This window comes from Mytilus galloprovincialis, chromosome 13, assembly GCF_965363235.1.
Source record: "Mytilus galloprovincialis chromosome 13, xbMytGall1.hap1.1, whole genome shotgun sequence".
Taxonomy (NCBI): Eukaryota; Metazoa; Mollusca; class Bivalvia; order Mytilida; family Mytilidae; genus Mytilus; species Mytilus galloprovincialis.
Window position 1 is genome coordinate 52,579,943 of NC_134850.1, and position 27,457 is coordinate 52,607,399.

The 27,457-nt window shown below is 30.2% G+C and overlaps 1 protein-coding gene across 4 annotated transcripts in view; it reads left to right on the forward strand.

Moving 5' to 3' along the window:
- LOC143057498 (uncharacterized) overlaps positions 1-27,457 on the forward strand; it is a 54,338-nt gene that overhangs the window by 16,496 nt on the left and 10,385 nt on the right. For 3 of the 4 annotated variants that reach the window (XM_076230807.1, XM_076230808.1, XM_076230805.1), the window contains exons 2-9: positions 7,741-7,884; positions 10,533-10,702; positions 15,747-15,790; positions 20,736-21,052; positions 25,469-25,541; positions 25,797-26,154; positions 26,589-26,693; positions 27,057-27,144. In XM_076230807.1, the coding sequence (XP_076086922.1) occupies positions 7,741-7,884; positions 10,533-10,702; positions 15,747-15,790; positions 20,736-21,052; positions 25,469-25,541; positions 25,797-26,154; positions 26,589-26,693; positions 27,057-27,144 (1,299 nt within the window). Of the gene's footprint in view, positions 1-5,788; positions 5,932-7,740; positions 7,885-10,532; positions 10,703-15,746; positions 15,791-20,735; positions 21,053-25,468; positions 25,542-25,796; positions 26,155-26,588; positions 26,694-27,056; positions 27,145-27,457 lie in introns of those variants that run through there. The other variant, XM_076230806.1, reaches the window with a different exon arrangement.

Below are 27,457 nucleotides of genomic sequence, written 5' to 3' on the forward strand. Positions count from 1 at the left end.
TTGTGTGATTTATCATTGAGTACAGTTGTCAAAGTATTAACAAGATATTGATGAATTATAATTAGCACCTTTGATGAATTAAGAAGACCTCTTTAACTAAGTGTTCCATTACAAAAACCCACACATGTAAATACAGTAAAACCTGTTCTTAAAGGTCACCTCTAGGAAGAAAAAGCTGGTCTTGAGGTCGTGCTCTTTTTGTCCCACTATAGTTATATCTATTCATTTTCAGCCTCAAAATCAAATGTCACCAGCTTTTTAAGGGTCAGTTATGTCTGGTCGTAAGGTTGTTGCCATATGCAGGTTTGACTGTTTTCTTGTGGTTTATCTTTAAAAATGCATAGTATAAGTTAAATAGGATATAAAGAAGGAAAAAGATGTGAAAAGGTTGACACTTACTTAAAAAATATTTGCTAATTTTAAATTTAATGGATGACTACAACCAAATAAAGTTTTTTTATTGAGTTATGTTTTTATTCCTAAAGATTTTTTTCTCAAAGTTTGGAAGACGCCTGCCTTCTGTCAGTTGTCATTTATTGAGGCCATTCACACCTAAGCATTTCACACTTTACCTAATGTGACAGTAATTAATTATTATGAAATTTTTAAGAGACATTGCCAAACTTATATAGTTTATTCTGCATTTTTACAGAATAATAAATTCATAAGAATAACAAATTTGACATGTTTATCCTGTTTTTCTGTTGTTTATTTGTTTTTGAGTGAAACTTTTATGAAATTCATAGCGGAAACCACACCTTTAAGTTTTTGTGAATGAATTCTATGTTTTTATTTGTTTTTAAGATGTTTTAAATTAGAATTATATTCTTTTTAAGAATTCTCTATCAGAAAACTGAAAGTTTTGATAATGTATATTATGAGGTTTAATGATTGACAAGGGGTCCTTCATTTTTATGCTCATCAACATATTTGAGGGAGCATTAAAGTTTTACCATTGTGTGTCTGTACTTTCCTACATCTGTCCATACGTTCCAAAATCAGTTTCTGTGCTTTAATTTTAGTTTGGGTCAACCAACTGTTATATGAAACTTAAACACATTGCTTATTACCACAAAACACATCAAGTTTCACTTTTACCATTCTAGAGTTATGCCCCTTTACAAATGAAAAAAATGCTGAAATTTTCGTTCCTGTTCTCTTACTTCAGTTTGCCTCTACCAAATGTTATGACTCTTACAACAATAACAGTATTTATAATGTTACCACTAAATGTATACAGATTAAGTTGGGATTTCAGTGGCATCATTTTTTCCATTCTAAAGTTATGCCCCTTTGCAATGGAAAAAATGCTGATTTTTTTTCCTCTAACTTATATGTTTCCTCAACTTAATTAACTTTATGAAAGTTATACACAATGTTTATTTGCACAATACACAGATCAAGTTTAAATTTTGGTAGAGTACTTTTTAATGTTCATGAGTTATGTCCCTTTATTATGTTGTATGCAAGCAGAGGCATCATCAGTGTCCTATTTTTTTCTTTATTTTCTTTACTTTCTTAATCATTTTCTCTTTTCTTTTTATATTTTGACCATTATTCTTCATCCTATAGTTCTCTATTTGTTTTGTCATTTGTCTCTGTTCTCTATTTAATTTTATCATTCAACTCTGCACTTTTTGCTCATCATTTTATATTCTGCAAAATCCATGCATTCTGATCCTGGTGTATATGAAGCTTGAAGTTGATATGCATGTAGATAGACTTCTTCTTTGTTTTTTTTCATTTGCACGAACTTCAGGACTTTGGATGAAAATTTCTTGGCACAATTTTTGGATATCTGGGTGTGTGTCTCCTATTGTACACTACATGTATTAAATGTATAATTAGAAATTTTTAAACTAAATACATTTTGTGCATGAGGTTTAAGTGTGATACAGTTACCTGTAACTAAATATAACATATGAAATTCATCTTCAGGTTTAAGGTAATTAATTTTTCCAGGTGTGTTAGTGTCATAGTTTTTATTCAGAATCATTAAGATGCAAGGTCCAAGGTATGCAGGTGTTCTGTGACAAATTGTAAACATTACATTAAATCATAACATGCACCAAAGTATTGTATATTTGTGACTTTAAAAAATGTAAGGCAGATATGTGGTTGTAAATTAGTACATCTTAATTCATGTTGGATTTCTTTCTTATTGTTGATGAAAAAATTGAAAAAAGTACATGCATCTGGATGGAATTTGTGTTTTTGGGTTGCTGTCCCACCACTGTCCATATTGTGACAAGGACACTACTTATTGACCTCTAAATGGTATTTTGTTTTGGGGTTGCTGTCTTGTTGACATGTAACCTACATGACCTACTTCTTCTTGTAATCATATAAGATGGTTCTCTTCCAAAAGAATATAACCTAATCAAAAAGAAGTTATTACCAAATGATTATATGAATTTACAGGGGGTTTAAGGGAAAGGGGAAAGGGGGTGTAATTTATGTGTAAGAGATGAGAATTTTACCCAAATACACAATTTTTGTGATTAAATGTGACAAAATAAATGATAGCAAAGTTGAAAATTAAATTTAGCACAGATGTATTTTAGAATTAAAGTAAAATAAATCCTAAGTGTTATGGTCTGCAGTGGAGAAATACCATATTATCACCCTGTGCAATGATGCAATGGTGTAATCAATTTTACAAAAAGTTATGCTTCTTTGTTGAGATATTAAGTTTACATTATATAATAGGGAAGATCACATACTTTGTTAATAGACAATAAATAATATGAAACTTTTTTGGTGCCTGGCCAATATAATATCTGGGGTCAACATTCCCCTTAGAAAAAAAGTGGCATAATAATAAGTTATAAGAATTGTTATATAACACTTGATTTATTAGTAATGTGTACTATCTTATTTCAAATTATGCATTAGATGTCTTTTAAAGTGTTTCATTTAACATATGGTTTACTCTTCAAGATTCGGGGTGGTTGAAAATATCATTTATATACATCAGCAGTGTCAATGGATGCAGAACTACTTGAGTCATAAAGATATGATACCCATGAATTTGTGTCAAAATTCAATTACATAATATATGCATAGACCTGCTTGTTGTATTGTATTATATTTTAAAATAAGCAGATGAGCTCAGGTTTGCATAACAGTTCATAAACAATATATACACACAAGAGGGTAGGGATGGGGTACTCCACATAAGATATTACAAAGGACAGTAAACAAATTGCTAAAATAACACTGATGGTAAATATTTTACTACATTTGACAATTAAATTAAACTTTTCAAAATGGGATTTGACAATGGATGGTTAAAAATTAATGCTCAATTAACACTAACGGTAGCAGAAATCAGATGTTTAACACTTGATGATGAAGGGCATTCATACCCTCAACTTCAGACAAGCTGGTATATTACAGATTTTAACCCAGATGAAATTCTATTTTGAAATAGCATTAAAATTTTATAACTTGAATTGGTAAATCTCTCTAATGAAGTTAAATATTAGGAGATATTGATGATAGAAATTCAATGTACATATATACTCAGTTATTCTAATCTATCTTTCGACCTTTCAGAGGCTCCTTATTGCTTATAAGGCACATTCATAGATTTTCAAGGCTTAAAATACATTAATGCAAAATGACTTTTTAAAATTATTTTTAAAAGCTTTATATTAGGCCTTCTGGTGACTTCTTGCATGTAATAATCTGTTAATCTTATATTTTTAATTCTTCTGTTGATTTTGTGTGTACATTTTTATATTCATGTGTTTTTTGCTGATGTGATTTAATCATACTTTTAAAAGTTACTATGTAGTATGGGTTTTGCTCGTGGTTTAAAGCTGTACTGCAGTGGTAAGACCCAACAATCCAGTAACACATATCTCATTACTGCAAATGAAATCAAGTTTTAGTGGTATTTTCCCAAGGTCTTGGGACCTTGAGAATGATTGGTATAGTGATGCCTGTGTAACCTTTTACATCACTTGGTCTTTGGTGGAGGATAATGTCCCATTCAGCAATCATATCACATCTTCTTATTTATATTGACTTAAATTTGTTTGTTGATGGGTTGCTGCAAAGTATTCATCAGTAGTTCCTTCTTTTCATATGAAATAGAAATTATCAAGAAAAACTTCTTCTCATTCATAAAAACAGTTAACAGTGATATAATAGGATTCGCAGCACACGACACAATTATCTGAAATAACAAAAACTGATCTCAATAAAAATGTTCTAGAATACATATGCAGTATTTTAATGAATTAATAACATGCATGTTTTTTGTCCCTATTATATTTGCGTTGTCCTAAAAAAAAATTGTTCAAGATGCATGCAGCAATTTTAATAAATAAATAACATGCATATTTTTTGTCTCTCTATTTGCGTCATTTATCCTCAAGTTTCTTGAAAAAATTGAATTGAAAGCCATCATTTGATTGATCATTAAGTAAGATCGATGGGTTATTTTGTGTGTCTTTTGTATGAATCTGTTTGCTTACGCTATTGTTGTTACCATATAAAGAGATGTTAGTGACATTTTATAAATTGTATGAAATATCTTCAATGACGAAAGCTGCAATCTTTTCAAATGAATTCGTGCACTAAAAATTTAATTGTTCGACATTAATGAAGTGCAGGAATACTTGTGGTTGCACTTATTTGACAGAAATAGCAATGGTTTTATTAATTAGTCAATTTTCTTACGTAAATATTACTTTCTTCCTGAAATTGAGCAGTTCAATATTACGCACAATGACTTGTATTAAACTAATTGAATAGAACAGTTTCCTTCTATTTTCTACCAGACTAATTTAAAATATCCCCTCTTGAGAATTTTAGACTACATACCAGCAATGATGCTTGTATATATAAAGCTTCTAATTTTGCCCAACATTATTTTTCTAAATATAAACATTTTTGAGAGGCTAATAGCTGTTTCTTGCAACCTAAGGTCTAAATACCTGAAGAAAGCTAAAATGCTGTAACCCTCTTAGTTGGTACCAGATTAAAATGTGACTTAAATCCATCTCACTACATTACAAATACAAGATAATTCTATCTGTAAATGGAAAGACCTCCTTCACAGTGGCAGATCTAAAAGGAGGGGGTCTTTGGTTGGAAACCCCTTTACTTGGACTATCAATGCAATTGAATGGGGACATATATATACAAGTAGTTGGAATCCCCCTTTATCCTGGGTTAGGAACCCCCTTTTAAAAATGGCTTGATCCACCCCTGCTTCACCTGTTACTATATTCTCTACTTAATATTTTTTCCCTTTACTACTTTATTGAGTGTTGACAGCTAAATTCAGAGTGACACACTTATACTACTAAAGGGTCTCTTGAAATTTTAGTTGAAAACTGGGATACAATATAAAATTGAGAAAGGAAATGAGGAATGTGTCAAAGCGACAACAACCCGACCATAGAGCAGACAACAGCCGAAGGCCACCTGAAATAGCATTTATGCAAGAATTTTTTTAATGTAACAAAGCTGTATTGATGGTTAAGAATTTTTGTTGTATAGTAGCCCTCTGGTTCATCTTTAAATTCCTTGCTACCCACCTTTTTCTGTCAGAGAGTTACATAATGTTCTTTGAAAATCACAAAAACTTGGCATAATTTCTTATCTATGTAAAATGAGCCATTTTATTTTTTTTATGATTTAAAATGATGTTATTCTAATTATAAAATCATCTTTCCTACATAATATATCTACCTTCTGAAGTTTTGCTTTTCACAATGCATCAGATTTTTGTTTGTAAACGAATGCAGCTGTATGAGATAAGATACATTCATTCATAAAATCCTCAGACAGATGTTTTGGCTGAGATGGAAATTTATTGTCGTTTATCTTTTGGAAGGAGGAATCTTTCCTCCTGAAGTTTCTTAATGGCAGACATTGAAGTTGAGGATTTGAAAAAGATAAAAATTCTGTTACATGGTGAGCAACTTTTTATATTCTGTATATTAAAAGATTTTGCCGTAAGATTATAACTTCAAACATTTTTACATTTTTGTTTTTTTTCAACAATGAGTTTAAAATCTTTATAGAAAGCAAGTTCTATATTGAAACTCTTATTGTAATGCATAAATAAGATGTAATAATAGATTTTGAATTAAGTTTTGTTGAAATTCAATTTAATATTTTATTGAGTGTATTGTAATTAGTAGCTGTTTATTATTGCTTGTAGATTATGAGATTTTTATAGAGATTTGATAGAAAACACTTGTGTAGCAAATTTGCTTTATTGTCTTATGTGTAACAAGAAGAATTGAATAAGATAAGGAAAAATGAATCATTCTGTTGAATGAGTATCTGAATATTGAAGAACAAGTATTTTTTTGGGACTAGATGAGCTGATATTTTTATGATTGTCTAAATTACATCGAGATTGCTCTGGTTTCACAAAAGTAAACATTTAAGAAATCTTGATTGTATTATTGCATGTCATGAAATTGTCATTATAAATCTCAATTTTTTTTCAATGTTCAACATCCCAATAATAATTTAATGCAGAATTTTTTTAAATTCATAAGCTAATACAATGGATATGATATTCTGAATGTTTTACATCTGAAAGAGAGCTCTCAGCACGTCTAAGGTACTGAGTTAGAATGCATGATTCCATTGATATATAAAATGACTTGAAATGATCTTAAATGCAATTCCACATTGCAGCTGTTTCAGGGATTTAGATTTATTATGATAACCTATATCAGAGAGTGTTTCCCTGATATTTAGGTTAAAATTAATTGTATAAGTTATGCAATAGGCACACATAATGTCAATACATGAGACCTACTATTCAAATTGCTGTCTTCTTCAATGATGAGACAATTTCTTGCAAATAGCTTCCTCAGTGGTATCTTAATTTATAAAGATAACATATTAAAGTTCTAAAAACAATCTGATAATTCCTAAGCTTCCTTGAGCTTATTCAGGCAAAGAGGAATTTTTCTCAAAGAAATAACTGAAAATGCATGATAACTTATTATTCCAGCTAATATAAGGTCGTTGGCAGAAGGTTTATAATTACAGTTTTCAATAGAAGTTTGTTATTGTTTTTGCAATACAATTATTACATCATGTGTTTTCCTCGTTGCAGTAATATGTAATATTTATCATCTGTTTAAGTTATAGAAATAGTTTAGCAGTGACTCTCCACATGTGCAGTCTCCACCCCTGGCTTTAACTATTATAAGATGTTAGCACTATACCTGGTTATTAGCATGATAATTGTATGACATTTGTGAAACTGAATTCCAAATATTTTTTGCTTGACAATTAAATTATAGGCAAATATAAGCTATTGATAAAAATGGCATGTTTGACAAAAAGGTAAAAAATTTGGTGACAATTATCATTACTAGGTTAAAAACAGATGGTTGAGAATTTTCATGTCAAAATTCTTTATCCAGAGCTAAATAGTTTTGTGGGTCCATGTGGATTCCGTTGACCATGTTGACTGAAACTAATTTTTGATTCCCTTTGGTTTCTCTTTTGACAGCTTGCATCATTGTGTTGATGATTATAAATGTCTTAAAACCATAACTTAAAGCAGGTTTAAACATTAAAACCATAACATAAAGCAGGTTTAAACATTAAAACCATAACATAAAGCAGGTTTAAACATTAAAACCATAACATAAAGCAGGTTTAAACATGAGTAACATTTTGTATTCTTTGTTTTTGATTTGTCATTTCTATTTTCCTATTGTTAATTTTCTGTTTTTTTCTTTGTCTTTTTAGAGTTGTTACCAGGCATAGAAGATTTCCTGTGCAAAACCTTAGCTAAGGAGCATCTATCAGAACAAGCTGAGCAGCAGCGTCAGTATTTCGTAGAACGATTAGATATCCTCCAACTTCCACCATCAGTTCCTCCAAGGACAAGTGGTTAGTATAAACTTAGTGCTGTCTTTAAAAAAAGGGGGGGGGCTAAAGTTATCAAGGAGACATTCAAACACATAAGTTACAAATAAACTGGCTACGCCATGGCAAAAAAAGACCAAAAACAAACAACAGTATACTAAACACGACATACAAAATCTTCAGACTGAGCAACACAAACTCCACAAAAAAATAGCGGTGATCTCAGGTGCTCTGGAACGGTAAACAGATCCTGCCACACAGTCATATTGCTCATATAAGAACAAACCAATACTAGTAGATTGTATTGATAAAAAGCTGCCTAATTACAACTATATGGCAAAGTAAATAGTAGTATTCTCAAGTGACAGATTCTTTGCTATTATGTGAATGTATGTGAAATTATTGGGGTTGGACTTGGGTCAGTTATTTTGTGACAACAGATCTATTAATTTTTTCATCTTGATGGTCCCTCTAAATTTATCAACAATTTATCAACAATTTTACTATGCATGTGCATTTATATATTGTTTAAAACCTTTAAAATAAAATTCACAGGTTTCATAAGAATCAAGCCCCCCCCCCCCCCTCCCCCTGGATCCGCCTATGACAATTGCTGTACATAGATTATATATGTGTATACAAATAATGTAAATAAGAAGTAATTACTATGTCATGTGATATAAGTATAATTACTATACTAATTATTTGATAGGTATGTCAGACAGGTGTATATAAGTTTCCTTAGTGGAATAATTTGTAATAGCTAATATTAATAGATGGCTTTTACCAAAGTCAATTTATTCAGTACAAAGTATCAGAATAAATTTACATGCATGACGATTTTACTTTTTTAAAAATTGTACATTACAATTGCTTACGCCTAAAACTACGTCTTTCTTAAAATAGTTTGAGACTACATCCTGTATTTTTTGTATCGATTTGTAATTATTTAATTGATCTTAAAATAAACTTCATTAGTATTCCAATTTCTAAAGTAGGTGAAATTGATCATTTCCAAACAATAAAATAAATGTTTAATTTTGTTTTGTGCAAAAGTCGTTTGTTTTACTGTTTTTGTACACTTCTGGCTTAATCTGTTTAAGATAACTTTTTATGACTATAGTAACCCTTCCATTCGGACTGCAGATGACTAAAAAAATAAGACCAAAGAAAAAAGGTTTCGCTTTTTGGCCTCAAATTAGGTGATGATCCATCAATTGTGCAGTCAAACTTATAAAGTTGTAAAAATTATGATACTAGCACATTACATTCAGCAGAAATCTTAACGTCTAAAATGATAACTTTGTAAAAAATCATGGATTATCTCCCTTGCTTGATAAGAAAATTTACTGTAAACATTTTATTTTACCTAATTGTTCATTAAAATTAGTACCTGGTGTGTAAGATTTGAATTATTTTGAGATAACAAATATGTAAAAGATGTTTTTATTAATAACATTAACAAATGTAATTTGAAAACCAATTTTTATGCATTTTCCTGAAATAAAACTTGCGACTAATAGAGAGCTGAGCTAAGGATTAGCCTCGAGTATTTCCTGTACAAAAACCTTTTTTCTTCTTCAAGTTCAGGTGTTTTTTTCATGCACTCAATTTCTCTTTCCATCTGTGAATCAAAATTGCATTCTTAAACCAAAATTTAAAATAGATTTGTACATGCATCAGTAGAGTAAAAAAAAGCTCGTCAGAAATACATATTTTATTCAATTTACCACTCTCTGTTTGTCAAAATTAATATTTTCGTTGAGTACATATACATATGTTTATATTATATAATATTTAATAATTTCCCAAATACCATTAAGTATTATAGTTAATTATGATTACAATCTCATAATTTTCTAGCCATGTTAATGTGTATATCAGAAAGGCAATTATTAAAAAAAAATGCATGCAGATATGCTGACGGCTTGACTTTGTGAACTGTAAATTCTTTTGATGAAATATAACTTGAGGTCGTCGTACTGAAATAGACACTATTAAAGATGTTTGAGTTACACATTTAGACTGTAGAATGACATAATATAGTATGAATGTAAGATATGACAGCAGATAAAATGTTGACAAATATAGTTATCCCACTGAATACTATATCAGGTCTCTTTCATTGTGTAGAAGTGCAGTAGAGCTGTTTTTATTGCATGACAATACGAGGGCAATACCCTAGAATAGTTGCCTCTAAGACCATCAGATTATATTTGAATTGACATGTTACATAAAGGTTGAACCAAACAAAATCTGGGGGGATATCTCTTTGCAATACAAATGTATTCATTAATTTTTGTTTAGGAATCAGTGTACTTAGAATTTCAACTTGTACTAAGATTTTTTATAAGTTGTGAGATTTCCCTGCTGATTTAAGGTAGTCACAAATGTTATAGCTATAAAAGAAAGAGATGTGTTCAAATTTTCTATGGAAAACTATAATTTAATAATGATGTTGATGTAAGCAACTATAGGTCGCCATGCCATGATGATGCACTCCTTCATCAGTAAGTAAAACCCTTCCCAAATTGCCATAATCATAACAAAACAATAAAGAACAGCAAATATGACATAAAAATTGCATCATCTTGCATGTTAATTTAAGGTATACAACAAAATCTATTTGTTTGCCTTTTATGAATATACAATATTTTTTCTCTTTTGTGTAGCCACTAGACTAGAAACAACTGTTGAAATCCATGGTTCACCGACCCACCGCCAAAGCTCTCCTGACAGAGAATTAAAATCACCAACATCTATAGAAGACGAAGATTTTGTGGCATACCAACGAGAACTTTCGCGATCCTTACTGTCTGGAGCATACAGTGAAGAAGAATTGGTAGGTCAATATTAAGATTGATGGCCCCTATAAATAAGAGAAGTTTTAATTCCAGTGTAATATGATATGTAACTTTACTTTATTTGGAAAAAAAATTGAATGATGTCTTTGGTCAAAGTGTTCCATGGGGGATGATGGTCAAGTCATTGGCATAATATCTCCAAAAGCAAAGTAAACTAAGTCTAAGATTTCAATGGTGTTAAAGACTGCACAATCACAACTTAGTTTTATACCTTCATACTAAAAATGTTAAACATTTTATTGGTATTGCATTAGTATAGGGTCAACAGTACAAAAGAAATTGCCACTCTTTTCTTCACTTTTTTACAGTATTTGAATAAACAAGCAATCTGGGGGTTTCTTTTGATGAAGTTAGTAATTTTCTGTGGAAAATATTTATTGATAAAAGTGGCCAATAGATTGTTTTCATAATGTAGGAAAGGCAGGAAATCATGGTTATGTAAACAAAATATGAACCTCATTCCGGTGGGACCTTCTGAACTTAGCTGACAATGAAAAGAATTATATCTTAGGTAACAGCAGTCCATCTGGTCAAATAACTGACCTTTTGATCAATCTACTGACCTCAGGATCAGAGATACATCATTTTGATAGAAATTAGAGCTTTAAAATTGTTGTCCCATTATTGTACAGCTGCTGCTGTTGTATATATACTTCCCAAGTATAAAAGTTTACCTTCCATAATTGGCATGTATTGATCTAGGCCTTTACAGTATTTTATATCCTATAATACTTACAGTAATCATACCAGTGACTTTTGAGTAATGGAGGTCTTTTATGACAGAGATCATTACTTTTATGGTCCTGGTGTACAATTAAATAATCAGTTTATGGCAATAAATAATTGTAACAATAATTTGTAGGAGACTCTCAAACTAAGATATATTTAGGATCATAAAGTGATATAAGGTAGCAGATGAAGTTGTTTCATCGTTGGTTGTGTTTTCATCATTGTGCTTACGTTTCTCTAAATGAGCATCTTGAACTTCAGGTGCTCATCAGGATGTTGAAAAGGGAAGGGGGGAATGAGTTTCTGGCAAGCCAAGCAATGTTTGGACAATACTTGTATAAAGTCAATGCATTATAATCATATAGCAAGCTTCATAAGAGGGGTTGGGGCTAGACCCCTGGCCCCAGCCTACATTGCCCTTCACCCCCCCCCCCCCCAAAAAAAAAAATAAATCTGGCCTTGACCTTATCAGTCTTATATCCTATAAAGCAAACATCAATCAATCAATCAATCAATCAAAATTATTTGCTCAATAAAAACAATGTTCATCAGACATGCTGAGTTAGTAAAACAAGTAGAAAACTATATAGACAAAATCATAGTCTGACAAATAAATCTTATAGCAGCTTCTCCTATCTATCATTATATGCTTTACTAACAAATCCTGTTTTCTCACTTAAAATATTGTCTGGTTGGTAATCTTTTTCATTTATAGCCAAATTGTATCATTATATGCTTTACTAAGAAATCATGTTTTTTCTCACTCAAATATTGTCTGCGTAGAACAGTGTTTCATTTGCAGCAATTTTCACTCTAAATATTGTCTGTGTAGAATCGTGTTTCATTTGCAGCAATTCTCATTCTAAATATTGTCTGCTTGGATTGTGTTTCAGTAACAGCCAATGAACCAATCCTTTTCTAGCATTCTATTCCATCATTTCAGACATTTTATTGGAATTTCATTTGTCTTATTTGACAAATTCTTATACAAATACTTCTAAGGAAATATAAGACTGGAAATAATTTTGATAATATATATATAAAATAATTTTGTGGCCAAATTTGAGTTCATTACCACACGCTACTGTAAATCATATCACAAAAGCTAAGTACTGTAGTTCCAATTTACTTCCAAAGTATAAATTAAACCATTTTCTTTTCAAGATACATGCATACTTGTATAGTTTTCTGGTTTGAATTGTTTTACATTTGTCATTTTTGGGCCTTTTATAGCTGACTATGCAGTATGAGCTTTGCTTATTGTTGAAGGCCATATAGTGATCTACAGTTGTTAATTTCTATAACCTTAATTTCTAAAAATGCTTTTTAGTGTTTGTATGCCAAGTCTCATTTTCTCATTCAGACTTGTAATGGACATTTTAGTTTTCCATTTGACAGTATCTTACTTATCTTTATAATGTAAAGTGTCGTCTCTAAAAATTCAAAAGACTTTTGAGAGACAAGTGCCTCTGATGAGTGTACTTTTCCATGTGAAGTTTAAGTTGAATTTGCAGTTATATGGATCACAGTGTAAGAGATGATGATATCCAAATTAAATGGTGATTGTAATGATGGATGTTGTGTTTCATGGCATTCCTATGACATATATTATTGTACTGTTTAGGTATGATTATTTTGTTTTTCTCAACAAGAAAAATAAGCATGACCACAATTTGTTTTTCTGAATTATGAATAAAAGGCTTTGGGGTACAAATGATTCGGCTGACAACCAAAAGATACAAAAAGTTCTCAAATACAAGAACAACATGCTGTGTCTTCAATAATAGATTCTTATCTATACAACCCATTAAGCTTTAATTTGAATCATTCAGAGTAGAAAATATAGACTTTTTATCAATACAATATATTTAAATTAATCATCCAAAAAAGTATTGAATTCAATTTAGCATAGTCACTGTCTAGTATTTATTTCAAAATTCTATAAGATTTATTTTTAGTTGTGACATAACAGTGGGTTTTCATAATATCATCTTCACAAAATGTGAGAAAGTTGCTCTAGCTTATGTAAAAAAGAAGGATGACATTTACATTTTTCCTTTTAATTAGAAATCACATTATATAGCTATACAGGAAATTCAGTTTTTTTTTACTCCCATTTAACCTTAAGGTTATAATAATAAATTAATCGTATAGTAATAGGAAATTTAGTGCAAGGTTATCAATTAATTAATTGAGTAATAATTAAACTATACCAGAGGTCATGCTATAACAAGACATGCACTGTTAATTTTTTATGCACTATCTATGAATAATTTAAAGAACTGATAGTGATTTTAGATAAAAAAAAAATTAGATATCATTCAATATATCAGAATTGTACAAATTGATATAAGTGCAAAGCCATTGGATTCTACATTTGATTTAACAGAAATTCATTGCATGGCTTGCAGCTGCTGATTAATTTTCACTTTATTTAAAATAAGATATTTTATAAATTGATACAGGTCCTCTTTTCACAAAAAATCTCACGACAATAATTGATTGTAAGTAACGTTACAATGAAATGTTAATGAATTAGCAGTATTATTTCTTGTAAGATTTTTTTTTTAAATTTGTCGCAAGAATTTAGATTACAGTGCACCATTCTAAGTATCAGTATGCATGAAGTATTTTCCTCTTGACTTTTTTAAGCTATCATTAATGAACCAACAACATGACTTCAGTGCAATATTATTAAATAAGAATATTTCACTTTTTGCAGTAGGTCATAAGTATAAACAGGGTTAATCTCCAGGACAAATCTGTTGCAATTGGTTCTCATGATACTGAGAATGATTAGTATAGAACATATAGTGCTATCTTCTGTACTGACTGCTTAATTTAAGGACGAGGACTATATAGGACTGGATTCAATTACCCTTAAAGTGATTTGAGTGTAAACTAGGTACCAAGTTTTAGTGGCACAACAGTCAAGCTGTAACTTCCATTAAATCATGGAATTCCAATAGTTTTTAAAATGTCATGTAGTTTACAATGAACATCAAATAAATTTATTGAAAAACAAAGTAACATGTCAGTGCATGTTCATGATATGCATGGTATATCTTCAACTGGATTTCCAGCCAACACCAGCACCAACTAACTAGTTTTTGTGCAATAAAACTCAATTTTTTGTATTATAGTAATAAGAGTCAATTATTGGGGACATGTATGTAATGCCCCCCAGATGTATTTTAGTGTATTTGTGTCTTTTAGTTGTTGTCTCACTGACATTTTTATTCTTGAATCTGAATTTTAATAGACCAGATTATGTTTAATGGGTGGAGTACATTATCAATAATTTAGGAAGTGAAAAAATTAAGAGGAACTAGATGAATCACATTATTTTTAATAAAAAAATAAAAATCTCACTTAAAGTTGATGAATGTTTCTGCTGAAGTGTTTATTTTTGTTTGATCTATATATTAACCTTAGGTTATATTATTTGTGTCTTTGATCTTACATAACTATAAAAACTGCTAAATTATCAACTTGACTTTCTTTTTTTATCACCTATAGACATCTAGTCAATTGCCAGGCATTTTGGGAAAAATGTGACTAAAAATATCTGATTGAGAAAAATTCTGCAATCTTTGTTTTTGTTGTAGGAAGTACTTAGAAGTTGTCAATGGTATTTATATGAGTCAGATACTTTGTATTTTTAGCAAGTTTCAATTGCATTTGACAGCAGGTACCTGCACAATGGGTGTTAAAATATTCTTATAATTCGGTCACACAATTGCTCTGGATGTAAATTTCAGATTTCCAGAAGTTCAACCAGAAATAATTGTTGTATATAATTTGGCTATAAGATCTAAAAATTTATAAAGCCATCTTTTTGCTTTGATTGATTGATTGCTGTTGTTTTACACCACTAATCAGAACTCTATATCATGGTATCTAGTTTTTAATGGAGGTCTAAGGAAGCAGGAGTGCTTTCAGAGAACCTCTGACTGTTATATTTTTTTAGAAATAACTGCCAAATTTGTATGAGAATATACTCTAAGAATGCAAATTGCACATTGCCTTGAAAATTAGTGTTTAATGAGAAAACTGGCAACTATAAAATTAGACATATTATCTAGCAGACTGTCAAACGCAATAAATCAAACCATACTTTGTTAGTGTCAAAACAACAATTATTGACCAATTGCATAATTCAGCAAGATTAGTTTTTAATTATTTAGTTTGACCTACAATGTCTTTATCTTGTTGTGTCACAAGGTTTTATTTGTATGGGAATGTCTGTATCTTGTTGTGTCACAATGGTATTTTATCTTCTTTTTTTTTCAGAGAGTGAAGTTGTATGATGATATAGACCACCAGAATAATAACAGGTATGATATAACATAGTAAAACGACAATAGAGACAACTGTCAACCCTTTCAAAGACTAGAATACAGGGAAAGGCCCAAATTGGTCCAAAACACACTGGGGGAAATCCCAGATCTGTAGGCACCTCTAGCCGCCCCTTAACTCGTGCTCTGACAAATTTAATTTTAACTGAAATTATGTTCGGTTCTTTGAAAAAACTAAAACATGCGACTAATTTATGAACTTTGGATCTGTTGAAATAGCCAAATAGGTGAGTGCATGCATACTGCTTTAAGTTGGACGTCAGAATACAAATTAACAAGTATAACAAAATTGAAACTTCTTTCCACGAAACTCTCATCATTCAAATAATGATCTTCATGTAACTAAACATTAAATATGAAAATGATTAATAGTTAAAATTTGACATCATTTATCTCAAAATATGGACAATAAAAATTAAAATGTAGGTTAGGTTTTAATGTATTGTGAACCAACATTGCTATGACATAAAATTCATAAGTTCATTTCAAAATGATGATGTTTTATTGTCAGCCCTGAGGGGGTTTTAAATTGTCACGGATTTATGTGGAGCGTATGATGTTAATCATATCTATTTATTTTGATACCAAATTCAGAAAAAAACAATTCTACGTAATGTTTGTTTCACTATGATACAGACTTGTATCTATAAACATCTCAGTCAGACATGTATTATTATTATTTTTTTTTTCAAAGACCTAAGTGGCTGATATTCTGGTATTCATAGCCACAGTGACAAAGAAGTAGCTGCAAGCAGAATATTGATGATTAAAGAATTAAAACCATCATCCTTCTGACTGTGAATCCAAATTAATTTTTATGCCCTGAGATAAAGGAGGGAGGGAGCATTCTCTTACTTTAGTTTGCCTCCACCAAAATGTTACGAAACTTATGCACAATTCTTATTACCGCAAAACTTGGATCAAGTACAAATTTGAATAGCATCACTTTTACCATTCTTCATTTATTTCCCTCTATAACTTAGAGCGCATTTGTTTCTAACCTAAACGATGTAAACGATTACGCGCTTAGTCGTTTAATCCATTTGTTTCTTACATTTTTTGGTCAACGTTGACATCGTTCACATAAACGATGTACGCGCAAAATAATCGCGTAGGCGTTGATCGTTTATCGTTGAGACGTGTAAACGATAAATTTGTTTCTGCATCTGTCGTTTAAATAATTACGAGCACATGTTGTTTTCGCAAAGTCCGGGTTATTTATTTCCCGCACTTTTACCTGTTTGTTTACAGTGCGTGAGTGTAATCTATTTCTGTCTGACAGCGTGGGGTCGATGAAGTTTATTAAACGATTTATTTGTTTCTAGCAGCTTAACGTTTACTAAACGATAGTCATCGGTGACAAAATTTCGGGTTAGAAACAAATGCACTCCGAATATGATGTGCAAGTGTGGCATTATCTATGTCTTGATCACGGACACATTCCCCATTTATTTACAAAACATTTTGTCAAATAGAAATTGACCAAAGTTTTGTATAAGAAAAAGGGAAGTATTGTGTTAATGTCATGTGACAATCATGTGACAACGCTATTCATGTTGTCCGGTGACAGTTGTAATTTATAAGATGCCATCTATTCTAAATAATAAAACATGGCATATTTTACACATTAAGTTATGCCAAAGACACATTGTTTGTTATAAATTACGTAGACTTAAATTGGGGTGACGTACATTTTAAACTTTGGACTTTTCATGTTATTGTAAAGACATGTACCGCATGTTTATACTGTGGCACACAAACATGCAAGGGAGTTCACGAATGAGATTTATATAATGATATCCTCTGGCAAGTTAAGAAGTGTTGCACCTAGTTGAGGCTGTATACCAAAATTTCATAAAAGTATGATAGAGAGAGGTTTAAAATCATTTTTTTTTACCAAATTTGATGTTTTATCAATTGATAGCAATATGTTATCAAACCATTTTTTTGTTCAATTTTATTATATACCCTATCTACGGATCATACTTTGCTAAACCTATGTAAGATGTGAGTTAATATTTTTTGGAAAACACAACCAAAACTTAGACATGGCAGCTTACTCATGATAAGTTAAATCTGAAAACGGTAAACCTTTTTTGAATAAACGGATTTGCAAGTATATAGAAGAGAATATATCTTTAATTTGAAGAGGGCATGCATGTATGTCTTTAAACCAGTTATCTGACAGAATATATATCTGTTCTTAGGTCCAAAATGTTGCTATTAAAATATTAAAACCTATCAGGAAAGGGTTTAGGGCTGGATTTCTTGTCATTCAATACTGAATAGAACAGAATAAACAGTGAGGCCAACAAAATTAATTTAGCATTTTCTTCTCATAAATATTTTATGCCCGACAAATCATGACAAAATTTTGACATACACCGATTTTTTCCACTTTGAAAACCAAAAAATCACCGAAATTTGTTTCCATACTTGGAATAAGATAAATAGGTTTTTAGTATATTATAATAAAATGAAGGATGTGTGGACATGTATGTGTTTTTGGACAGATGATATATGGTACACGTAGTACTCTGTCCTTGTTTTTGTCACATAAATTATACATATGTGGCGTTGTACTTATCTACTATAATGCATGCCTTCTAAGTTCATCTTAAGGTAAAAGTCATAAATATTTAGTTAGTAAATGTATTTTGTCAAGCATAATATTGTCTAAGAAATGACAACAATGCAAATTTAATTACGTAAAATTTCAAGTTAATGAGAAATGCCTGCGTTAAGGTTAGCCCAACATTAGTTATCCTTCCTTTATTAATAGTATAACTTCTTTAGTACAGTATGTTATTATTAATGGTCTGAGACCACTCATCTTAAATATCTTGGTTTGTTAATTCGAAAAAGACCTTGAACTTTTACCTCTAAAATCAATTTTGACCCCCTGATACCCAAGTAGGCTTGGCCCCTGATATCTAAGTTCTTTCTGCTTCAAGTTTAGATTTTGTTGCAGTTGAAGATTTTGAAGAAATTGTGATATCATGTAGTATACATTAGATTTAATATTTCAAAGTAAGGGTCCTTTTTGAATGATCTCTTTGGAAACAATAAAACACTGGGCTTACAAGGATATGATTTGTTAGTTAAAGTGATTTTTCCATTTGGTCTAAATATTTATTTGTCTTTTGATAGTTTATCTATATTTATTTTGGTTCTTTATTTTAGTGGTTAATTGCTATATCTCTTTGATGTATAGTGACCCCACATCTCCTTTTATTCACTTGTAATCATCACCTGGTCATAAAGCAATATCTTTATATCTAAATAAGGTACATATGTTCTGTAGAATAGACATATTCATTCAGTATGTCACAAAAATGCACTGATAAAACACCTATGTATTGTCTATATATATATGTATTCCATTGACAATCACAAAACAATGTATGTCAGATAGGTAGTTGTCATGTATATTGATTTATATGCATATAAATAATTGATTTGTATTATATATAAAAGTCAGTAAGAATAATATATAAACCTGCCTTCTTGTTATCTCGTAAAACAAAGATTATCGTATTGTTTTTATACAAATGAAATTAATTCTCTTCTAATATTAAAGAAGTTGGTATTTTCTGAACTTTGGAATTTGGTTGGGGAGTTTGTAATTTAAATGGATTGTACTGTGCCAACACTTAATTAATCAACAGTCTCAACATTTTAGGAGAAATTTTATTGGTTATTTTCCTAGAAACTCTTTGCTAGCAGTTTTTCTCAGACAATCAAAAGTTTTCAAGGTCAAATTACTCAAACTGTGACCCTTGGACCACCAGTACCAAGTTTGTTACTCTGGTTTTGAAACTGTTCTTCAGAAATGGGCTACAATCATTAAGATATAAAATAAAGTAAATTCAATTTGAATCATCTGAGCTTTGTAGTAGAAACTTGGAGTGTTATGTATAGAGAACCACTAATCAGTCAACATAGTAAACAAAATACTCCCATATTCATAAAAAGATAATTGCTAATATCCTATACAGTTTCATCCTAACATTGTTATTACTTATCATATTTTAATCAGTTCTGAAAGTTCACTAGAAGTAAGGCAGAGATCTTTTCAATCTTTTACTATATATATATTTTTGGTTTTCCTCTGTCCCCATTAACAATTTAATAACATTTTGATTTAAAATAATCCTTGTCAATGATATATTCTTGACTGGTACCTATCAAATCTATAAATGAGTTTATTTCTGTAACAGTAAACCAGTGGTTTGTTCTTATTGAGAATATTGGTTGTTGGTTTCAGGTATTCAGATGTTGCTTTTGAATCTGAATCTATTCACACTTGTTAAGGGGGTCAAATAGTGACTTTTAGATGTCTAATTTGATAAATTTTCATTGTTTGGTTGCTGTCTTGTTGACACATCTAATTTTATTAATCATCTAGAATTCTTTTGTGAACCCATTCAAATAAAATGTTTTGATTTAGATTTTGTAATGATGCCAGCAGAATCATTGAGAAATACATGTATTTTGACATCATTATATGTATTAACAATATTCTAACTAACAACATGTATGACGCACAACACATCCTTGTTTCAACCATTGTCACAACAGTCAACTCAAACATTTCAAAGAACTGTCAAAACTAAATTAAAAAAGGGATAGTCACACTAGACTGAATCAGCTCAAACTCTGAACTTATAATTCCAAATCTTTACCAGTATACAGCAACAGGAACCCATACACTTTAGATGCCCTAACCTTGTTCAAATATTATATTTTCTTCTTTCGTAAAGTGTGGTCTTTCCAACACATTACTTTAACCAATTAAAGCAGATTAAATTCTGTAAGTGTTTTCTTTTCTTTTTGTATAACATACCTAACAATTTTCGTTGTCTTTCCTTTTTCATTGATATACTATTCCCAGTAAAAGACATGATTTTTATTTTATTTTCAGTGAGGTATTAGAAAATGAAGTAAATTTATATGAGATTCCTGTACCTAAAGGAGTTCAAAGTCCACCAAAGGAGAATGATTATGAAGAGACGACAATATCTCCAATCCCCACAGAAAAGGAGGAACAGTCTGCCAGTCCAGTCCCTCCCCCTCTGCCTCCAAGGAGGGATAGGACATCATCTGATGCCCAGAGTCGGTCTTCGTGTGGTAGTATACTAGAAGAAATCAAACCAGGTCTTCCACTACGACCACAACTCACACCTAAATCAGAGATTTATAAAGGTTCCAATGAAAGACTTGTAGAAGATGATTTTTGTGGTAGGAATCTTGTTCTAATAGAAAATTTATATGAGGACATATTCATACTTTTGGTAGTTAGCTGAATTTTGTCTCTCAAAATGACCCTAGATTTGTCTGGAAATAACCTTCTGACGTCAAGCAACAATGACTTGTTGAACATGACATCAAAATTCTTAAATTGTGATGCAATATTTTGTTGGAACTTGTGTGATTTTAAGTAATGATGCACAAATTTGCATACATTAAGTGTAAATATGTCAATGTGGTGCAGGCTGCTCAATATGGAATTCTATAAGCACATGTTCATCCATGCTTCTGAACTTTCATTCATTTATAACTTTCTCAAATTTTGTAGTTACATAATAGAGAAAAAAATCTTTTGACAGGAAATATTTCTGAAATCTTTTACCACAACCGAGACCACAGAAGTGTAAAATGATATTTTATATAGTTATATTGGATCTATCTTGTCAATTTTAATTTATATCTTCTTTGTATTGTGCAAGAAATTATTTAACTTTTTGTATGATTGTCTGGTGTATCATGTCAGTTTAAATTATGTGACAATGAAAAAAACAGACCACATGCGAATGATATGCATATAATCTCCGATACCCATTGTTAACACATATTTTTGTTTAATCAGAATTAACCGGAACTTAAAAATTTGGAAGTTTTGATCATTTGTACTGATTTTACTCGACCTTCATACACTGACAATCAGATTGAATTTGTTTTGATAAAACTTTTGTAAATTTGCATATAATGTACATTAAAACAAAAAAAACTTGACAAATCGTTTAAAAATACACTATTGAATAGACATGTTACTACACCATTTCCCAAATCAATGAGTACTTTAAAAAGATGACTAGTATGTAAATTGTCAAAACTACGGAAGTAAATTTTTAAAGTAAAGGAAGTAAATTTTTAAAGTAAAGAATACTCGCTAGAATTGATTTTGTCTGTTTAAAAGACAAATAATTGGTATTGTCTCTCTGATGATTAGACTGTTAGTAATTTCCGGTCCAATTAGAAACAATAGCTAGAACAGTAACAAGATATATATGTATAGAACAACCTCTATATGGTCTGAGAACTTAATTTGTATTGCATTTCTTAAGAATGAGTGCTTTCTCAAAAAGATTTTTACAGTGAATTGTACATGTTCTACTTATGGGACATTTCTGTTAAGGGCAACTTGAATTCACTTTGACAACTTTAGACATACTCATTTTGGACATTTTTAACCGGATTTTGTGTCAAAAATGTCGGTTATTGATTTGGGATGTACAGCTGGTGGGCGGGCGGCAACCAAATGTTGTCCATGCATTTACTCATGAAGCGTTCAACCAAACCTTTTAAAATTTTAATATGTTGTTACTGACAACATAACGGAGGTCAAGTTCAATAATGACGATTTTTACTTTTACCGTTCAGGAGTTACGGTTCTTGAAAGTTTAAAAAATGTCGTGTCCGTGCATTTACTCATGAACCAGTCAACCAAACCTTTTAAAATTTTAATATGTTGTTACTGACAACAAAATGGAGGTCTAGTTCAATAATGACGATTTTGACTTTTACCTTTCAGGAGTTACGGTTCTTGAAAGTTTAAAAAATGTTGTGTCCGTGCATTTACTCATGAACCGTTCAACCAAACCTTTTAAAATTTTAATATGTTGTTACTTAGTTTATATGTTGTTATTGTTGACAACATGGAAGTCAAGTTTGATATTGATAATCATAAATTTTACCTATTAGGAGTTTTGGTCCTTGTAATATTGATAAATGCCAGAACACAAATAAATGTTAAAGAATCCGGTTTATTGTCATTTTGACAGCTCTTGTTTTAACCAAACCACTATTTACCTAAGTCCTAGTTGCGGAACCATTACTATAAGGCCTTTTGAAATTTTTTGACAATTTGCGAACTTCAGCTACTAAGAATCAATATTAAACTAACTGAAATTCCTATACTTGATCGTTTATTTTTCTAAAAAGAAAGCTTGAAGGAAAAATGAATAGTATACAGAACTTCTTTCTTTTACTGTAGCAAAATATATGAATGAATTTGTTAAGTACATTGACAGGACTAATTTCCTTTGTTGGAGTGGGTGTGTAATCAAGGCTGATGACCAGTGGGTTAGGTTACCAGATTTTGTTTGATCCAGTTAACATTGTAATTTATGGTTAACTGTTGAGTTTTTGATCATTGGATCAGGTTACAGATCAATCTGATGAACAATTATAGGTTTTAAGGGGTGCGTTTGACCATTAGGTCAGGTTATATTTTCTGTTTGATCTGAGTCAAAGAACCTATAATTAATTGGGCTGTTGACCTGTTGATTTATTGACTGCATTTTAATTTAAACTTGGTCCGGTTTACTTAACCTTATAATGAGACATTTTGAATTAGTTCAATTCTTTGAATAAAAGATTAATGTAATCTCTTTCAAAAACCATACAGTCTGTTTTACCTCAATTTATAATTTATAGACCAAGCTAAACCTTGATTAATTAACTTTATTAAGGATGGCAATAAACCATGTATTAGTTCATAGCATTACATAAAAATAAAATACAAACAATTAAATGCGCAATTGAAGATGATCTCAGCATAAAAAGCATACACAATTTGTAATAAAAATCACACATATTTCAATAGGAAATTAATTAATGCTGTCAAGGATCTCATTAATTATTCAGTATTTATATAACTAGTCAGTTCAACAGTTTATAAAGTAATTTTTTCCAATTTTCGTTATATCTTAAAAATAATTTGCTAGTCTCTAGTAAATTAGTAAATTCAATGGTTTGTTTAACCAAGGAGGTTATATAAGAAATATAACCTCCAAATTTTAGTATAGTTACAACTTTGTTGAGATTATCTTCTTGTGAAAGTGTAAACAACAGAGTTTTGTGACTCCTGTTTTCAGAGAGGGCCATCAGATGCCTCACCCAGGATAATTTAAAATTACAGTAACATTAAACATTTCCATGAGACGGCTAATAATCAATACAAGGTTTCAAATGATCAGGGCACTCAAGGGTTCTATTAATAGCATTTTTAAATAGTCATTTAATACCCAAACCTTTAATTAAAACCCAAGTTTTCTAGGATCTTGACAATATTAGAATTGAATCAACAAAAATTTCTTGTTTTAATTTATTTAGTTTATCTGTTACACACATTTTGTACTTTTGCCTGATTTTTAAGCTTGACACATTGTGTATTGTGCAAGGGGCTTTCCCTTTTTATGCATAAAATAGCCGTATATAATCAGATGTCATTAATAATTAATAAGGATATTTGTTTTACATTTCCCTCTATTATAATATTTATGTAAATTATTGTTTTGGCATTGAATTTAATTATCATTAGATAATGAACAATTGTTTTACACCATTCTTTTTTGACTTTTGGTCCTCTTTTTCAAACATGGATCGATTTGACATACATTTAGTCTTCTACATAGAAAATATTTTGGAAAGAAGTAAGTAATATCATCTTAAAATGTGAAGACAAAGATTAATGTGAGGACAGAAATATCTACATTTTTACTGCTGGTATTGTATTAAAAAATTAAAGGAGGGAAAAAACCCTCAAAAAGTTTCTGAATTTTTAAAATAGAGTAATGAAAATAAAATCTATGTGAATAAGGACCTTTTTCATTTGATTCATGGAATAAGACAAGTAAATATGGATATATCAAGATATGGGATCAATGAGAAACCTTCAAACAATGTAAAAAAAAATAATAGATATAATAGGTTCTTAAAACAACAGACAAATATCTATTAATCAAGTTGTAAATAAGTTTATCATAGACAACCAAAGAATTCCTTTAAAACAAAATCCCTTTTATAACAAAAATGCAAACATATATAAACAAAAACAACCAGATTAATTACTTGATAAATTCTTATACAATCCATATCAGGAATAATCTAGTTTATCATAGACAATCAAAACAAATGTAGTTTTGCTTTAACATGACTAAATACACATGTAAATTTGTCTGTAACATGACTATAATCTAGTGGTATCTTGTTACCATCAATAATATCAATAGTAATATAATATACTTATAATTTTATAGATATTCAAGTTGAACATTCTATATCCTCTCCTATGTTTTAGCTTATCATATTAAATTTTTTTTTTAGCAATGTACTGAATTTTTCTTTCAGCTAAATAGTTGTCAAAGGGTTCACACTATATTAGTGCAAGACTGTAGTTTAGTTGAAAAGATATACTTGACAAAATGAAAAATAGTATTAAATATTTCAAGCATTTTAAAAAGTTTTAACTTTTTGTTGCTATCTCAGAGATGTACCCCATAATTCACTTTATACATATATTCATTAATATTTTTTGCAAGACTTTAACAATTTCTGTTTATTATAATAATCAAACTTGAATATATTTTTCAGATGATTTAGATGGGACATCTTATGAATCTTATACTGAAGAAGAAGCTGCAAAATTCAATGTTCAATTACCAAAGTAAGTTCAATGATCTAAGGGAGATAACTCTAATTCTAAAAATTAATTTTATTGTAAATTTGAATATTAAAATGAATATATATTTGCCAGTTATCATTATAATTTTGTAAGCTTAAAATTTATTTTATATTTTATAATTTATAAGATATTTTAATGAACATAAATACTTTTTTTACACTTTTTATAAAAAAAAAAAAGATTTTCAAGATACATTTGTAGCTATAAACAGTACATAAACCTGATACTTTTTTACAGGCCAGTCAAGAAATCCAATAAACACAAAAAGTTATCCAAATCTCGTTCATCCAAAGAGTGGGATTTAAATGTGCCTTTACGATGTTTAGACGAATTGACTCTGTCAGGAGAGCTCTTGTTCAAAGGAAAGTTATCCTGGACCAGAAAAACATGTGCCTTATCGGAAGGACGATTAGTGTGTTATAAACCTGATAAGTGTGATTCCAAACCCGCCTTAGTCATACAGTTGACTGGATATAAAAGTGCTTTCTCAGAAAAAGACAATCGTAAAGGATTTGATATAAAATTAACTCATCCTTCACTTGAACTTCATGTGTTTTCTGTGGAATTTAAAGAATGGGCTTCTTTGTGGTGCGATGTAAGTATACATGAAAACTAAAGTCATTCAACTTTCTTTATGAGTTTGTCCATCTGTTGGATATTTTTGGATATTATTTGCTTTATTTGTTAGCTAGCCTTTGTATTTATCCTCATGAATATTTTCTTTTTTCCACATCTCAAAGGAGTGAACTATACATATCATGCTATACAATTTGTCAAACTCTAAATTGTCTTTAAATGAATAAATTGAACATATTAAAGATCTGCAAATGACACAAAACAATCAATGGATATTACTGACTTGGAATTACATGTAGTCCTTGCTAACTGACGACTTGGAATTACATGTAGTCCTTGCTAACTGACACTAATATATTTTGACATCACTGATATATAGCCTTGAATAACCATGATCTATGCAAATCACATTTATCTACTTTAGGAAATCTTTTTTTTTTTTTGTATTTTCAGTATATCAATGCTATGGCTGAAGGTGGCGTCCCACCAGGACAATACTATCATCTGGCCAGAACCACTTCATTTACAGTAGACAACAGCCAGATTTATGGTAGCAAGGTTTGTAATTTGTACAGTTCTATTGTTAAATCTGAATTAATGGGGTTTAAACACAAGTTTTAAAAAAAAGACATCAAATGGAGTACACTGAAAAAAATTTGGTTTGCTAGCAATATAATGAATTACATACAAAAACAACTTTAAACATATATCTTACTTTTGAAATAGAGGATGGTTCCAATTTCCATAACTCATTTCATTTTGAACAGTAAGGTATAAGAGAAATTAGGGATAAAATAGGAAAAACATGAAGATAAAACCTGTAAACAGGGTTAGATCAAGAAATTCTTAAATTTAAACTCTGCAAAACTTTGTCACCATAACAGACAAATTCTTATGTTTGATTTTGTTTTATTTTGCCAGGTTGATCTGAAGATGTCTCAATCCCAAGGATCTCTAGCCAGTAGTGATGGTTTAGACCAAGATTTTGTCAGATCAAACAGTTTCAATAGTAAGTTTCTCTGTGTTTATGCATCAATGGTTAGAAATTGTTTCACAAAGTATGTGTCAATTGTGTAAAAGTAAAATAAAACAATATTGATTGACAGGGTAAAATACTGTTAATTTAACAAAAAAAAGGTATCCTTAACTTTCCCCAAAAAATTTAATCAAGAAATTAAGCAGCTTGCAACCAATTAACTTTAAAGAAAAACAGTGTACAGTTATAGATGGAGATTATTAGATGAAATTTCTGAATATTTGTTTCTATATCTTTTTTGACATATACAGATACCCAATTGTCATAGAAATGAACAAAAAGAGAC